The 17225-nt window shown below is 36.7% G+C and overlaps 1 protein-coding gene across 2 annotated transcripts in view; it reads left to right on the top strand.

The window, feature by feature from the left end:
• The first annotated feature begins 2163 nt into the window (after nt 1–2163).
• The window catches only part of LOC113110172 (phosphatidylinositol 4-kinase alpha-like), a 36997-nt gene continuing 21935 nt past the window's right edge, over nt 2164–17225 (top strand). For both annotated transcript variants that reach the window (XM_026274212.1, XM_026274213.1), the window contains exons 1-26: nt 2164–2354; nt 3893–4009; nt 4214–4307; nt 4401–4489; nt 4651–4723; nt 6315–6577; nt 7181–7247; nt 7790–7941; nt 8027–8092; nt 8177–8273; nt 9062–9253; nt 9332–9432; nt 9512–9641; nt 10908–11037; nt 11316–11411; nt 11575–11758; nt 11846–11946; nt 13193–13361; nt 14061–14111; nt 14744–14852; nt 15079–15215; nt 16106–16239; nt 16315–16397; nt 16747–16817; nt 16904–17028; nt 17126–17207. In XM_026274212.1, coding sequence (XP_026129997.1) covers nt 2256–2354; nt 3893–4009; nt 4214–4307; nt 4401–4489; nt 4651–4723; nt 6315–6577; nt 7181–7247; nt 7790–7941; nt 8027–8092; nt 8177–8273; nt 9062–9253; nt 9332–9432; nt 9512–9641; nt 10908–11037; nt 11316–11411; nt 11575–11758; nt 11846–11946; nt 13193–13361; nt 14061–14111; nt 14744–14852; nt 15079–15215; nt 16106–16239; nt 16315–16397; nt 16747–16817; nt 16904–17028; nt 17126–17207 — 3012 coding nt within the window. In that variant the 5' untranslated portion in view covers nt 2164–2255. The remainder of the gene's footprint in view (nt 2355–3892; nt 4010–4213; nt 4308–4400; nt 4490–4650; nt 4724–6314; nt 6578–7180; nt 7248–7789; nt 7942–8026; nt 8093–8176; nt 8274–9061; nt 9254–9331; nt 9433–9511; nt 9642–10907; nt 11038–11315; nt 11412–11574; nt 11759–11845; nt 11947–13192; nt 13362–14060; nt 14112–14743; nt 14853–15078; nt 15216–16105; nt 16240–16314; nt 16398–16746; nt 16818–16903; nt 17029–17125; nt 17208–17225) is intronic.

Below are 17225 nucleotides of genomic sequence, written 5' to 3'. Positions count from 1 at the left end.
AAATGGCTCTCTTCGTGTGATATTGATTAACTACATAAAATGATATAAATATATACATTTTCTAATCCCCATATCTTGAATTTTGTGATCATTCACAATCACATGCATTCATAAATGTAGCTATTTGAATACACCGAATAATGCAGTGAAAGAACGCACTCAAAATGCACATGAGCACTAGTATGACTTTATCATGTAACTTTACATTAGCCTAGATGCGTGCACTTTTTAGGCACGATTTGTTCAGTTTTTGAATATACTTAATACTGTTAAAAGGCACATCAGTAAAACAAAAAATACAAGTTCACATATCACACCTAAACACACTTGGAAAACGTAATTAGAACTAGCTACTAAATTATTTAAAAATGCCTATCCATATACAGCTATAATACCCCAAACTGACTCAAATGATTCGCGAACCCGCTACGAACTCCCGAACTGATTCAAATGATTCGCGATCCCGCTCCGAACTCCCAAACTGACTCAAATGATTCGTGATCCACAAACTGACTCAAATGATTCGCGAACCCGCTACGAACTCCCGAACTGACTCAAATGATTCGCGAACCCGCTACGAACTCCCGAACTGACTCAAATGATTCGCGAACCCGCTACGAACTCCCGAACTGATTCAAATGATTCGCGATCCCGCTCCGAACTCCCAAACTGACTCAAATGATTCGCGATCCACAAACTGACTCAAATGATTCGCGATCCCGCTCCGAACTCCCGAACTGATTCAAATGATTTGTGATCACCAAACTGTCTCAAATGATTCGCGAACACTTTTTGAACTCCCGAACTGATTCAAATGATTCGCTATACCCAAACTGACTCAAATGATTCGCGAACCCGCTTTGAACTCCTCAATTGACTCAAATTATCCGCGAACCCGCTACGAACTCCCAAACTGACTCAAATGATTCGCGATCCCGCTCCGAACTCCCGAACTGATTCAAATGTTTGCTATCCCCAAACTGACTCAAATGATTCGCGATCCCGCTCCGAACTCCCGAACTGATTCAAATGATTTGCGATCCCCAAACTGACTCAAATGATTCGCGATCCCGCTCCGAACTCCCGAACTGATTCAAATGATTTGCGATCCCGCTATGAACTCCAGAAATGATTCAAATGATTCGCGATCTCGCTCCGAACTCCCGAACTGACTCAAATGATTCGCGAACCCGCTCCTAACTCCCAAAATAACTCAAATGATTTGCAAACTCGCTTTGAACTCCCAAACTGACTCAAATGAATCACGATCTGAATTTCTGATTTATAAGGTCATCAGTAGTAGCACTGTGATCATGGGGACATACAATTGATGGCTGCATAATTAATATAGATTATTGAAAGTGCTTACATCATATTGCAGAGAAACTCAATGTGCAGAGTGAGAGAAAGAGGGGGATTCAGGGAAAGAGTATAGGGACAGTGAATGCCTTGATTCTTCTTGATACTCCATTTGATTATTTTGCCGTCCACAGACTAAGGATTTTGATTTATTTTTTAAGTATAACCCAATTCAAACAACTGAAAGAGTCAAAGAGTTTAGCAGTCTGGTGCACACATGAATTGGTTGGTGGTGACTGCAGCAACAGAGGTGGTCTGGGGTGGAGTCAAATTCCCGGCCTGATTTACTGTCCCAATCCGCCAATATATATATATATAATTGTCTATATCAACTTTGACTGAAAAAAAGAGAATTATAGGGCCAGGTTTTCATTTAAAAAAAATTAATAATTTCTTTCTTTCTTTCTTTCTTTTGTAGGCCTATATGAAATTTAGTAGTCAAACAATTCAAAGAAAAACATATTTAAAACAGAAAGAAAGGTCACTTACAATTACAAAATGAGAACATTAGAAAAAATCTGACTCAAATTTCATTGCAAAACTGTTTTGCATCATTATTAGATGCAAATATTAAATAGGCCTATGTCGTTTTTTATATTTTATTTTATTTCAGTTAACATTTATTTTATTTCAATTTACCAAAAACATTGTAGCCATGCAGTCTTTCTGAGGGAGAATTAAAGTTTTCTATAATAGAGGAGTTCTGTTGTTGATTAAAGTATCTTTTCAGCAAAGAAACAGAAAAGCGAACGCGTAAATGCTGCAGCACATATACGTTGACCTTGTAAAATGTGCGCTCGGGCGTTCCGTAGTCGCAGCTCTCCTCTGCTGTCACTTGACTTGACGAACATTTAATTTTAAGATGTAGACATTAGTTTGTTTTTAATAGTAAATTAATGATGTCTTCTAAAGCCACGTCGCGAGGTTTTTATTTTAACACTGTTTTGTCTCTCGCGCGCTCTCTGGCTGCTCACCGTCCCGCTCCTCTTGACAAGGTGAGAGATTTACCTATTATTTCCTATTAGCGTCTGAAGCTAACAGCTAACACAAGCAAAACAAATCAAAACTGAATCAAATACCTGACGTCTTCTCTTATACATATAACCTTTATTAACATGTACATCCAAATGTTAATGACCAGCCTTTTAAATCGACTGACATTGCTTTATACAGTCATTCATTTTCTAGTTTTACGTGTTTGCTCATCAACCCCTCATTTATTTAAGGCTTGATTTAAGATATATTTACGTTGTTAATTAATAATTGCTTAGTTTAAATGTTTTACTGATACTTTAACATTTACAATACAGTTATATGAAATAACTAGGGACAGCATAAAATGTTAATTTAATAATAATAATTATCAATTAAATGAAATCATCATTCAAAACACAAATGAAAGCACTTTTATTCAGTTTGTAAGATTTGGTCAACTGTTTATTGATTTCTAAATGTATTTCAGAGCTGTGTCGGCTGATGTTTGAGTAATAGTCATTTACATTTCAGAGATAAAGTTAAATATGCATTAACCCAGACACACCACAGTGTTGTTTTGTCATTAATTCCTGACAGGACGTGAAAAGCCAGGTGTTTCGAGGGCGCGTCTGTAAAGAAAAGTCATTGTGACTCTGAGAACAAAACATTTTCTAAATCTTTGCAAATGTGCTCTCAATGGAAACCAAGAATGTGTAACACTGGTGTCCTAAAAGTCAGTTTTGCATTCTGGTTTTTTGGGACCTTTTTGGCTGCATGATATAGTTTGATCCTTATTGCTTCAGCAGGAATGATTTAAAATGATTATAAACTTTTTTTCTGAAATGTACATGTTTACCTGAAAAAGGCTTGATCAATAGTCTATTTTAAAGGGAAGTATGTTATAAACTTCCTTACACTTTGGTGAACTTCTGAACATAATCTTGCATCATGTTTTTATGATGCGTGTACACCTGTTGTATTATTGAGTGGTGTCCAGTGCTATTTTAGTGTTATTTATATGCTATTATCATTTATATACATATTTTGAAATGGCTTATGTTTTTATATTTTTCATTTGATTTTAGTTAGTTTTTATTAATTTTATATGCTTTCGTCTTTTTATTAGTACGGTTTATATATATATTTGTATATATTTACATGTATACACACACATAAAAACATATATGTGTGTGTGTGTGTGTGTGCATATATATATATATATATATATATATGTGTGTGTGTGTGTATATGTGTGTGTGTATAGATCGATAGATTTATGTTTTATAATTTTTTATCCAGTTTTATTTATTTCCAGTTAATACCTTTTCATCTAATATTTATATTAAAATTTTGCCTTTTTATTTTGATAAAAAAGAGGGTTTTAATAGTTTTAGTTAACTGTAATATAACTCTAGTGGTGTCATGTTGAACTTGGTAGTTTGACACACTAAAAAAAATGCATGATTAGTTATTTATTACACATTAAAGACTGTCTCTCACTGCTTCTGACTGACGGAGAGAACATGTTTAAATACATTTGCATATTTGTCTAACATAGGTCCAGAAGCTTCAATGCATGTGTCCCGTGGACATCCGTGGTGTTTTCCAGCTGGACGAGCGGAGGAGAGATGCTGTGATCGCTCTCGGGATCTTCCTGCTGGAGTCTGGGCTGCAGGTACTGCTTTAACACGATTAAAGGAATAATCCAGAAACCAAAAATGTAAATGTAGTACTACTACAGTGTAAGCAAGTTAGTCAAAAGTATTTCAATAGCACCTTTCACAGACAAGGAGTTACGCTTTACAAAAAAAAATAATACGTTTAGAAGTGAGCAATAATGGTCTGTAGTGCTGAATTGTATGTTTATTTGCTCCTCCAGCACAAGGACGCTATTGTCCCGTACTTGTTGGGTTTGCTGAAGGGATTACCCAGGGTGCAATGGATCGAGGAGAGCTCAGAGAGAAAAGGGCGAGGTATAAAAATATATTTTGGTCTTTTTATCACATTTCCTGATGGTATTCCCACTTACTCCTGATCTTGCATGCCTCTCATCTTTGCGGTTTCAGAAGCGCTTCCCGTTGCGGAGAATTTCTCCTTCTGTTTGGTGACCACGCTCTCAGACGTTGCTCAGATGGACGAGTCCATGCGAATCCAAGTGTGTCTCTGCTTGTTTCATTTGCTAATCTGAGTGAATCTGCAACCAAGACATGTGGTTGTCATAAGAGTGTAGTTCCTTGGTTCTGTTACTGATTTTACTGTCCTGTTGTATTTAAAGGGAGATGTTTAATTGCTGATAGGTTGTATTATCTCTTGCAGATTTTGGAGGCTGTAACGAACCTCATGCAGGTGCTACAGAAAATGTGTCAGAACATCGAAGGCCAAGATAAAGGTCAGTGTTTTCTTCCCATCCTGAATACCTTGCTCATATGAAATTCATAGCTTTCATAATGCAAGACAGATCAAAAAAGAAGGATGGCATCTAGAATTGATTGGATATTGAAACATATTATTGGTTAACATTTTATGATTCATGAGAAATATTTGGGGTAGGATTTTTTAAAAATGTTTTTCAAATATTTTTTAACATGTTGTGAAATACTATAGCAATTTAGAACTAGACAAAAAAGTTGGTTAAGACAAACTTTAGGTTGGCTTGAGAAAGCCTAGCCTGAAACTTCTAAGCAGTTGTTGCCTAGCCAGAGAGTCTGAAAAAGTTTCAAGTTTGATGGCAAGTTACAAGCATGTCACTAGCATGTTTCTAGCATGAGTAGCATGTCACTAGCATGTTTCTAGCATGATAAGCATGTCACTAGCATGTTTCTAGCATGATAAGCATGTTTCTAGCATGATAAGCATGTTTCTAGCATGATAAGCATGTTTCTAGCATGAGTAGCATGTCACTAGCATGTTTCTAGCATGATAAGCATGTTTCTAGCATGAGTAACATGTCACTAGCATGTTTCTAGCATGAGTAGCATGTCACTAGCATGTTTCTAGCATGAGTAGCATGTCACTAGCATGTTTCTAGCATGAGTAGCATGTCACTAGCATTTTTCTAGCATGAGTAGCATGTCACTAGCATGTTTCTAGCATGATAAGCATGTCACTAGCATGTTTCTAGCATGATAAGCATGTTTCTAGCATGAGTAGCATGTCACTAGCATGTTTCTAGCATGAGTAGCATGTCACTAGCGTGATTAGCATGTCACTAGCATGTTTCTAGCGTGATTAGCATGTCACTAGCATGTTTCTAGCGTGATTAGCATGTCACTAGCATGTTTCTAGCGTGATTAGCACGTCACTGGCATGTTTCTAGCGTGATTAGCATGTTTCTAGCATGATTAGCATGTTACTAGCATTTTCATACCATGATTAACAAGTTGCAAGCATGATTAGCAAGTGACTAGCATGCCGCTAGCATGATTAGCATTTTTAATGTTCAAATATTTTTTAACATGTTGTGAAATAGTATAGCAATTTAGAATAACAAATTATTATAATTTAAACATATTTTAATTAATAATAATTATTATAAATAATGGTCAATAATAAAATGAGCAGAATGATTTCTGAAGATCATGTGACACTGAAGGCTGTAGTAATGATGCTGAAAATACAGCTTTGCATCACATGAATAAATTATATTTTACAGTATATTCAAATAGAATTTTTTTTTCAAATTGCAATAATATTACAGTTTTAACTGTATTTTTGTTTCAAGAAATGCTGCCTTGGTGACCAGAAGAGACTTCTTTCAAAACAATATAAATTCATTAATATTCCAAACATTTGACTAGTAGTGTATATAATTTGAAAATATATTTATATATATATTATATATTTTAGAATGTAGTTGTTTTTTATCACAATATGACAAGCTACAGTTAGTCAGAATGCATTTAAATAAATAAATAGGGTCCATTTTAATTTCATGTTGACTTAAATATAAGTGTATCTTTCTTCTAAATGTTCCTTCCCAGAATACCTGTGTAAATACACCGTGCCCTGTCTGCTCGGCGTGGTGCGAGCGTTCGGCCGCTACAGCAACACAGAGGAGCCGCTGCTGTCCAAACTCTTCCCACGGGTCAGTCCTCAGCCCTTGGGTGCAGGAGACGGGGCAGAAGTCACCCGACGACGATCCTTTAACGATTTCCGCTCCATCCTACCCAGCTCACTCCTCACCGTCTGCCAGAGCGACACTTTACGCCGTAAAACCAGCAGCGTTTCCAGCATCTCACAACAGGTACCAGCAGAGGGCGTCCGCATCTTTCAGCAATCAACAAACTGAGGCTGGAAATGCATTCAACCGGAGATGAACGTTTTAAATTCATTTAAAGTCATGTTGCATGCGCTGCAAAAAATATCTTCCTCCGTACAGGTATTTTTGTCTTGTTCTCCAGTGCAAATCTCTAAACATTCTTAGATACATTTACTTGAGATGCTAAAAGAAGATATGAAGGCAGAAACTAGTATTTGTGTAATCATACAGTAAGCTCACTTCACTCTGATGAATTATTTTGTGTCCCCTTCCATTTATTCCTTAAATTGTGTTGGTCTTCAAAAGGTCTTTAATTTACTGTCACAGAAACCTGCAGAAACTCAGTGTCCTTTGATTAAAACGTGAAATAATACTCTCGTATCACAAACAAACTCTTGATAGGGATAAACTGAAATAAAAAAGCAAGTTCTGTTAAGCAGTTGCTAAAGGTGCTTATATAGACACGTGCGATCAAAAAAAACATTGTATACAATTGAAATACAAAAAAAATAATAATACTAGATTATAAGATTCAGCATTTGTTGAATATGTGATTTTGTTAATAATGGCATCTTTTTTGTTTTCTAGGGCAGTCCAGAACATGCCGGACTTCCTCCCAGTTCTCCTGCTGACCCTTCTGCTCCTTATTTTGAAGGTAACTTTTTTTTACTTTTAGTTTTGTTTACTAGACAGTATTTTTAATAGAGTAGACATGTTTGGACGAGCGTTTGATGCCCAGAAATGCTGTCTAGGTTTGATGGTAGCTCTACACGATTATAACAGAAATCATAACTGTCGATTTTTTCCTTGAAATTGTAATTGCGATTATTAATTACGATTATCCCTATCATTTGCTGTTAATACCATTTTCTGATGCAACTGCATGCCGTATTTATATATGACAATAAACAAGTTGAAAACTTTAAAACCTCAAATGTCAACCATACTTGGGATTGGTTTCTTCTTCCAGTAAAAATATGATATGTATTATAATGTTATATTAAAGCTAAAATTAAAATAATGGGAACAACTCGTAAGATAGCATGCAGAAAGAAAAAAATGCATCTTAACCAATCAGAATAACAAAAGTGGACTAATTACAGCTTTGAATGATTGCATAATTGTGACATCCATAATTGTAATCACGATTCGATTATAATTGATGGGTGTTTCCCTGGTTTTGTTTCTGTGCTCCAGCGGGCTCGTATCTTCCTGACGGCAGCGCTGTGGACCCTGACTACTATTTCTCCACCATCAGCTCCAGTTTCTCCGTCTCGCCGCTCTTCACGGGCAGCAACAGTAAAGGGTTTGATGCACCGCTGGATTTACTGAGGCAGCTTCTGCAGATGGTCAGTCTCTGGATGCTTTCCACTACTGGAGTATATCATGTGATGTATTTTTGTTCACTCTTTGGTTCCTTCTCTTCTCGGATAGGTCGAGCGGTTTGTGTCAGAATCCTTTATGAAGACACTGGATCAGACTATGGTTGGGGTTCTGGAGGTACCTGCTTTGATTCGGATGCTTCTGCTTTGTTCTGTTCAAGAGACACTCTGTTGGTTTCTGGACATTTGCTTTCTCTTGCAGGTCAATGCATCAGTTAATCTCTTCTACAACACATTCAGTGATCCGCTGTATGTGGCCATCTTTAAAATGCTGAGGGACACTTTATACTACATGAAAGGTACATTGATAATAGTGTGTAATGCATGGATTTGATTTTTTAAAACATTGAAATAGTGTTAATTCAAACATGTTGTTTTTATTCTGTTACAAGTACATGCATTTTAATAAATTACAAAATAAATAAATAATTTTCCTCTTATTTTTATTATTGTTATTATTATGATATCACTATCTGTTACATTTATTATCTCTTATAGGAATATATATAAATTTATTATGATTATTTATATAATTAAATTATATTTTTTCTATTCTGTTCTATTTTTTTAATTATGTATATTATATAAATATTTGCAATTTATTACAGTAATAAAAATCGAATTATTTTTGTGCCATTATATGTATTATTAATCTGCTATATTTATAGTAATTGTTGTTGTTGTTATTATTATTAATAATTGTATCATTCTTATTCTATTGTATGTATTATTATAACAATCAATAAAAATAATATATTGACAAATAAATAAAATATAACCAAAATGTGTTTAAAAAATAGCACATGTGCTATTATAATTATTATTAATGAGTTATATTTAATATTATAAAAACAAATAAATCAAATCAAATAAAAAAAATGTAAAATTGGCATCAAAATATTTAAATAATTAGTAGAAAAGTTTTTTTTTTAGGTAAATTTTATGAAAAATAAATAAAAAGAAAATATATTTTTCTACGCATATTAGCAAAATCAGGTAAGCCACAAAATGTTGTTTAACATCTCTGAGTAACTCTAGTTTCTGGTTTTGGTAACCCCTGCTACTGTTATGTGATGGTTTGATGTAGACCTGCAGGTGTCGTTCGTGAAGGAGGTTCATGACTTCGTTCTGGAGCAGTTCAGCAGCAGTCAGTCTGAGCTGCAGAGGATCCTGCATGATGTGGAGAATCTGCACAGCGAGCTGAACCCGCTCAAACTGCGCTGTCAGGCCAACGCTGCCTGCGTGGACCTCATGGTGTGGGCCGTCACCGAGGAGCAGGGTGAGACTCGCATCATGTATCTCACATACGTGTCATCTGACTTCTCTAACCATTTATTCTTTGGCTCGTTTCTGCCAGGTGCAGAAAACCTCTGCACAAAACTAACCGAGAAGCTGCAGTCCAAGACGTCCAGCAAGGTCATCATCGCTCACATGCCTCTGCTCATCTGCAGCCTACAGGTGCGTCCAGAGTTCATTTTCATTTCATTTTGAACATTTAAGGGTTAAAAAGCAACATTTGTGGCATTTCTTGGAGCAGGGTCTCGGACGGCTGTGTGAGCGTTTCCCAGTGGTTGCTCATTCAGTCACCATGTCTCTAAGAGATTTCCTAGTGGTGCCTTCACCTGTGCTAGTGAAGCTCTACAAATACCACAGTCAGTACAACACAGGTGAGATCCTCCCCTTCATATCTAGATTTATGCTGCGTATATTTGCTGAAAATGTACTCATCCTCAGGCCATCCAAGATTAGGACAGTGTTGGGAACGTTACTTTAAAAAAGTAATTAGTTATAGTTACTCACTACTTGTTCCAAAAAGTAACTGAGTTAGTAACTGAATTACTCTATAATAAAAGTAACTCGTTACCAGGGAAAGTAACTATTTGCGTTACTGTAAAAAAAAAACAAAAAAAAAAAGTTGCTACATGTCAAAGAATTTGTACTTTTTTTCCCGCAGTTTTCACAAGTCAGTTGAAATGAGTAGAACAGACAGGTGTTCGTACATAACTTTCAATATTTATTGCACGTCAACAGACAGCAAGAGTTTTATCCTGCACTTCAAGTATTATCTTTGTAAGAAACGTGTTTTTGGCCACTAGCTTTGTAGATGCGTGTGTCACACATTACATGAACACATTACATGCACGTTCTTGCCTTTGACCACAATGAATTTGAAGTAGTGCTTATATCTTCACCTTGAAAATGCCAACTTTTCATCGGATTGCTCCTGACTCGCCATCTCTGCTGTGAATCTCTGTGTAACTGTTGCGTGTGTGTGTGTGTGTGTGTGTTTGGCGCCGCTGGCGGTGCCGCGTGTGCCGGCATGTGTGTAAGAACACTGGCTCTGATTGGCTACCATGAAACACATGACTCTGCCTTAGCCAATCATAGTCGCTTATCTCGTCATTAACCCACCTCCTCACTCGCTGTGTGAGCCAGGGGTGCGTTCGGATTGCATAGTAACGCACCGCATTTAACGTTCAGTAACGTTAACAGCGTTGTAACGACGGGAAAAGTAATTAGTTAGATTACCACGTTACTGAAAAAATAACGTCGTTACCTAACGCCGTTCTTTTAAACACCGTTATTCCAAACGCTGGATTAGGATGAGTTGGTTTCTGCATCAGATTTGTAGAAATGTAGCATTGGATCACTTGCTCACCATTGGGTGCTCTGCAGTGAATGGGTGCCGTCAGAATGAGAGTCCAAACAGCTGATAAAACCATCACCCATTCACTGCGGAGCATCCATTGCTTAACAAGTGATGCTACATTTCTCTAAATTTGTTTCAATGATGAAACAAGCTCATCTGCATCTGACATGGCCTGAGATCGAGTGCATTTTCAGCAATTTGTCTTTTTTTTGTGAACTATTACTTTAAGAATATAAAAATTTGAATCAGCGCAAGCAGTCCAACTCCATTTCCCACTGATCAGGAACAGGAGAGATCAAGATCCATGTGACCAATGAGCATTCCCAGTCCACCTTTAGTTCTCACTCCAGTAAGAAGAGCCAGCCATCCATGTATGAGCAGCTCCGAGACATTTCCATCGACAATATATGCAGGTAAACCTCATTTATACTGAGCAGCTGAAAGTGATGCCTGGTTCTTCTGCAAGAGTTTGGGAGTAGAGCTTTCCAAATCATAGTAAAAGTTTGCAGCAAATCAGTATATCAGAATGATTTCTGAATGATCATGTGACACTGAAGACTGCAGTAATGATGCAGAAAATTCAGCTGCGCATCACAGGAATACTTTGCATTTGAAATATTATTCGTATGGAATTTTTAATTCACCACAGTTCTAATAAGTCACTAATTAGAGACTTTTTGTGTCATTCCAGGTGTTTAAAAGCAGGTTTGTGCATGGACTCGGTCATCGTTGAGGCTTTCCTAGCCAGTCTTTCCAACCGTCTATACATCTCGCAGGAAAATGACAAGTATGTTCTTAAAATCTGAAAATAAATCATGCATCTTGGTCCAAAATGAAATGGTATTGGTTATTAAATACTTAAAGTCTTTCATTATTATTCTAAATCTCTGAAGCGGATTTTAAGAAAATGGGGCAATCCCTAAAACATGATTTGTGTTCCTTTCCCACAGGGATGCCCACCTCATCCCGGATCACACTATCCGAGCATTAGGACACATCGCCGTGGCCCTGAGGGACACTCCTCGTGTGATGGAGCCCATTCTTCAGATCCTGCAGCAGAAGTTCTGCCAGCCGCCGTCCCAGCTCGACGTCCTCATCATAGATCAGCTGGGCTGTATGGTCATCACAGGAAACGTACGCCAGCGTTTCTGTCTTCTGTCACAGGAAGTGGTTTGATCGGCCTGCTGGAGCTAATGTTTCCTGTCTGTTTGTCTCCCACAGCAATACATTTATCAGGAAGTCTGGAACTTGTTCCAGCAGATTAGTGTGAAGGCCAGCTCGATGGTTTACTCCACCAAAGACTACAAGGATCATGGATACAGGTGATGATCTACAGTGGATTGTTTCAGGCTTGGCGACTTTTCCTTTCTGCTGTATGTGGATGGAGAAAAATCATATTACCGTATTTTCCGGACTATAAGTCGCACTTTTTTCATAGTTTGGCTGGTCCTGCGACTTATAGTCAGGTGTGACTATTTAATAATTATTTATCAAAATTAATTAGACATGAATCGAGAGAAATGAACTAGGAGAAAACATTACCGTCTCCAGCTGCCAGAGGGCGCTCTATACTGCTCAGTTCTCCTGTAGTCTACACTGAAGACATAGAGCGCCCTCTCGCGGCTGGAGACGGTCATGTTTTCTCTTGGTTCTTGGATCTAAATAAATGCGACTTATAGTCCAGTGCGACTTATATATGTTTTTTTTCCTCGTCATGACGTATTTTTGGACTGATTCGACTTATACTCAGGTGCGACTTATAGTCCGAAAAATACGGTAATGGCACTAGATAAAATCAAGCAAATTTTTTATTTATTTGTCTAGCCGTAAATTAACTTGCCAAGTAATCAATGTAAAAACAACGTCAACAACACATACTGACTAAAAATAATAAATAATTTTAATTTACATAATTAACACAATAAACCAAACAAACAAAATTAAATATAATAAAAAATATTTATTTTATTATAAATTTATTTTTAAGCAGCCTCTTATGCACACCAAGGATAAAGTCACATTAATATTGTATAATATAGGTTTAGATTTTAATATATAAATAAAATAAAATTCAGGTGTGTCATCAGTGGAGTATATTACAATTTAAATTATATATAAATAGAAAACAGTTATTTACCGTATATTAACAACGTTACTGTTTTTACTAATCAAATAAATGCAGCCGTGGGGAACAGAAAAGAGACTTCTTTAAAAAAAAAAAAAAAAAAAAAAAGCATAAAAATAACTAGTATATACTGGACTATGGACTATTACATACACTACATACATAGTGTTCCTGTAGTTCAATTGGTAGAGCATTGCGTTATCAAGCGCAAGGTTGGGAGTTCGATTCCCCGGGAACACATGATAGGTAAAAATTGATAGCCTGAATGCACTGTAAGTCGCTTTGGATAAAAGTGTCTGCTAAATGCATACATTTCAATTTAATTTAATTTAAATGTCATATATAATATGAAAATTCAGTTAGTCGTGAGAAATTCTCAATGCATTGCTGTACTGTTTCATCTTAATGTTGTCAGTGATGTCAGTTTGGTGGTGTTTATGCAGACACTGTTCTCTGGCCGTGATCAATGCTCTGGCCAACATCGCAGCAAACCTGCAGACGGAGCAGATGGTGGATGAGCTGCTGGTGAATCTGCTGGAGCTGTTTGTGCAGCTGGGGCTGGAGGGGAAGAGAGCCAGCGAAAGATCCAGTGAGAAGGGCCCGGCCCTCAAGGTACCCAACCTTCACATTATAGCCCTGTATTATTATTTCTCTGATTCATTGTAGAAGCAGCATGCAATGTACAGCACATCTAGCATTCATCATATGGGGACACTGTAAAGGTTATAAGGGTTAAAGAGGAATTAGAGAAAAGTAGTGTGGTCTGTTAAGAGTTGCAACAGGAAGGGTTGCTTGAATTCAGAGGACAGTGCTGTAATAGGATATGAGACTTGCATGACACATCTAGCTAAAATGTGACCCTAGACCACAAATGCAGATATAAAGGTATTTTATATTTTTATTTTTTATAAATAAGCTTTTTTTTATTGATGTATGGCTTGTTATGATAGTACAATATCTGGCCGAGATGCAACTGTTTAAAAAAATCTAAATCTTGAGAAAATCGACTTTAAAGTTGTATAAAATAAAGTTCTGAGCAATGCATATTACTAATCAAAAATTAATTATATTATATTGATATATTTACAGTAGGATATTTACAAAATATCTTCATGAAACATGATCTTTACTTAGTATCCTAATGATTTTTGGCATAAAAGAAAAATCTATAATTTTGACCCAGATCATGTATTTTTGGCTATTACTACAAATATACCCCAGAGACTTCAGACTGCTCTTGTGCTCCAGAGACACAAATGGAGTATTTGAGTAATGTAGTGTTTCTGCTTTTGAATGTGTGTTTTTCCTCAGGCGTCCAGCAGCGCTGGGAATTTAGGAGTTCTGATTCCTGTCATTGCTGTGGTAAGAGAATGGCATTTCTGCAAATAGGACACACATTTTTTTCTTAATATTTGTTTCATGATATAGAAATAAATAATTAGGTGAATGAATAAAGTTGAAACTTTTATAGTTACTGTTTTACTCTTTAACCAGCTTTTTTACTGAACCAAAAATCTATATGAATGAAAAAAAAATGTTTTGTTTGCTAAGTTAGTTTTTTACTGTGCCCCCACTAATTTGTAATTTTATTACAAGAGCTGCAAAAAAAAACAGTAATATTGTGAAATATTATTACAATTCAAGTCTTCAATGCAAACCAGTGTTTCTTGTTACCTTTTTTCCTGTAACGATGTAGCAATAATTTGTTACTTGGTTTATGACTGTCATAAATTCAGCATTGTAATCATGGGAATAAATCACATTTGAAAATTTAGAAATTTAACATTTAAAAATATGAGTGTTTTACAGTATTTGTAATCAAATAAATGCAACCCAGATTTGGAAATGTTTAATGCTTAAGTAAAATATGCAAACTGTGTAAATAAAATTTTATAAGCTTTATTTTACTCCCCAAATATAATAATTTTGGTTAAAACCCGATTGTGTCAAGCTGTTCATAATTTCATCTGTCTGTATTTTTTTTTTTTATACAGCTGACCAAACGTTTGCCGCCCATAAAAGAGGCCAAACCGAGACTGCAGAAGCTGTTCAGAGATTTCTGGCTGTATTCGGTTGTGATGGGCTTCGCTGTCGAGGGCTCAGGTCAATCACTTATATAAGTCAAAATATTTATAACGGTTAATTTTCTTAAGATTTAACTTATTTTCTAGTTAAAAATACCTAATCGTAGTTATATATGACCGAAGGAAGCTCTGTAATAATTCTGCTACTATTTCTGTGTTAAAAATAACCCAATATTAAATAACAGATTAGCATTAGCCATCCAATGTGTAGGTCTGAATATGATTTGGTCATGTTTCACGTCCAGGTTTGTGGCCGGAGGAGTGGTACGAGGGAGTGTGTGAGATCGCAACCAAATCCCCGCTGCTGATGTTCCCGAGCGGAGAACCGCTGCGCTCAGAGCTGCAGTATAACTCTGCGCTGAAGAACGACACGGCCACTTCAGTACGACTACATCAGTCTGACTCTTGATATCAAAGACGGATTGCTCCCTGCTTCACCAAATCAGACGCTTTTTCTTCTAGAACTTTATACAACACCCAAAGTTTCAAAGCAGCTTCACAGTGATGAATAATGTTGCAAAATTTTATCAATTATGAAGCAAACTCATTCGCAATATGGAAGACAATAGTGTCATTACCCTATAGAGGCCCGTATACATCAACAAATAAAAAAAAACTGCGACTTTTTATCTCACAATTCAGAGAAAAAAAGTCGTAAGTATGAGATATAAACGTTTCCCTCACAAATCTGAATTTACAGCACACGATTTTGCATTGATTGCAGAATGTATTTTAATTCTGACATTTTTCCTTGAGTTTACATTTTGCAATTCTAGTAAATATATATGGATTAGTAATATGCATTGCTAAGAATTTATTTGGACAACTTTAAAAGTTATTTTCTCAGTTGTTTAATGTTTTTGCACCCTCAGATTCCAGATTTTCAAATAGTGGCATCTCAGACAAATATTGTCAGATTCTAATAAACCATACAGCAATGGAAAGCTTATTTATTCAGATTTCAAAGAATGTACACTTTAAGGCTGGTTTTGGGGTCCAGCGCTCATTATGGTTTAGTTCCCCGCCCCAGTATATATTCAGTTACTTTAATTGATTAAATATAAACATTTAGTCCACTAGAAAAAATCTTTATTTGGGGGCAGCCCTGGTTTATGTTCCTCACTTGAGTTTTTTTATGTTTTTTAAAGTCACAAATAACTTTTGTGGCGACAAATTGCTAATGCTACTGATTATGAATGGTCTAGTCCAGCATGACGGCTGAAATTGACCCGTTTTGACCTGTGAACTGAACTGAATGTGTTGTGTTTGTAGGCCGAGCTGAATGATTTGAGAAGCACCATCATTAACCTGCTGGATCCTCCGCCGGAGGTGACTGCGCTCATCAATAAACTGGACTTCGCCATGTCCACCTACCTGCTGTCCGTCTACCGTCTGGAGCACATGAGGTGCGTGAGGAAATCCCGCTCTGTTTCAGACAGCTGTATTTCCTTGCTTCAACATGACCACGTGTGTCTTCTCAGGGTGTTACGCTCTCTGGATGCCGATCGCTTTCAAGTGATGTTTCGATATTTTGAGGACCGAGCGATCCAGAAGGATAAATCAGGTGGGCTACAACATTCATCTGTTTCTGGATGATTTAAGACGACTTCTGATTCTGTTTTCTACTTTTCACTAGCACTCCTGTATATATTCTGAAGCGTATCTTAATCATATATCATTCCCTGATTCATACAACATATATAATCATAAAAGAATGGTGAGAATGAATCAGGACAGGACATTTTTTTTCATTTAAGCGTAACATTTCAGAAATCTTGCAAAATGAAATCTGAATTCTTCATGTGCTGTGATGAATCACTTTTTTAGGATATCTGTTAATAAATGCGTCTTGTCTTAAGCTTCAAGTTTAGCACATACTGTATGTAATCGATAGATGGTTTTATTCATCTCAGGAATGATGCAGTGTGTCATTGCGGTGGGTGACAAGGTCTTCGATGTATTTCTTCAGATGATGGCTGACAAGGTAAATGAAAAATCATGTGAATGGCTTTACAACTTCAGACGTGGACTATCGTCGTTGTGCTCTAATATAACACATCTCTTTCCTAGGAAAAGACTAAAGCTCATGAGGAGGAGTTAGAAAACCATGCTCAGTTCCTGTTGGTCAACTTCAACCACATTCACAAGAGAATCCGCAGAGTGGCGGACAAATATCTGTCAGGACTCGCTGAGACGTGGGTGCTTCTCCATTACAATCACAGGAGATGAATCCGTTACCTCACAAACAGTGGAGTACAGTGTGTTAGCTTGATTTCTGGTGTCTCTGTCTAGTTTTCCGCACTTGTTGTGGAGCGGTCGTGTCCTGAGGACCATGCTGGATCTATTACAGACCCTGTCTCTTTCACTCAGCGCTGTAAGTGCTTCTTCCTTT

Source organism: Carassius auratus, chromosome 10 (genome assembly GCF_003368295.1).
Source record: "Carassius auratus strain Wakin chromosome 10, ASM336829v1, whole genome shotgun sequence".
In the NCBI taxonomy this organism is placed as follows: domain Eukaryota; kingdom Metazoa; phylum Chordata; class Actinopteri; order Cypriniformes; family Cyprinidae; genus Carassius; species Carassius auratus.
This window is presented reverse-complemented; position numbering and strand designations above follow the sequence as displayed.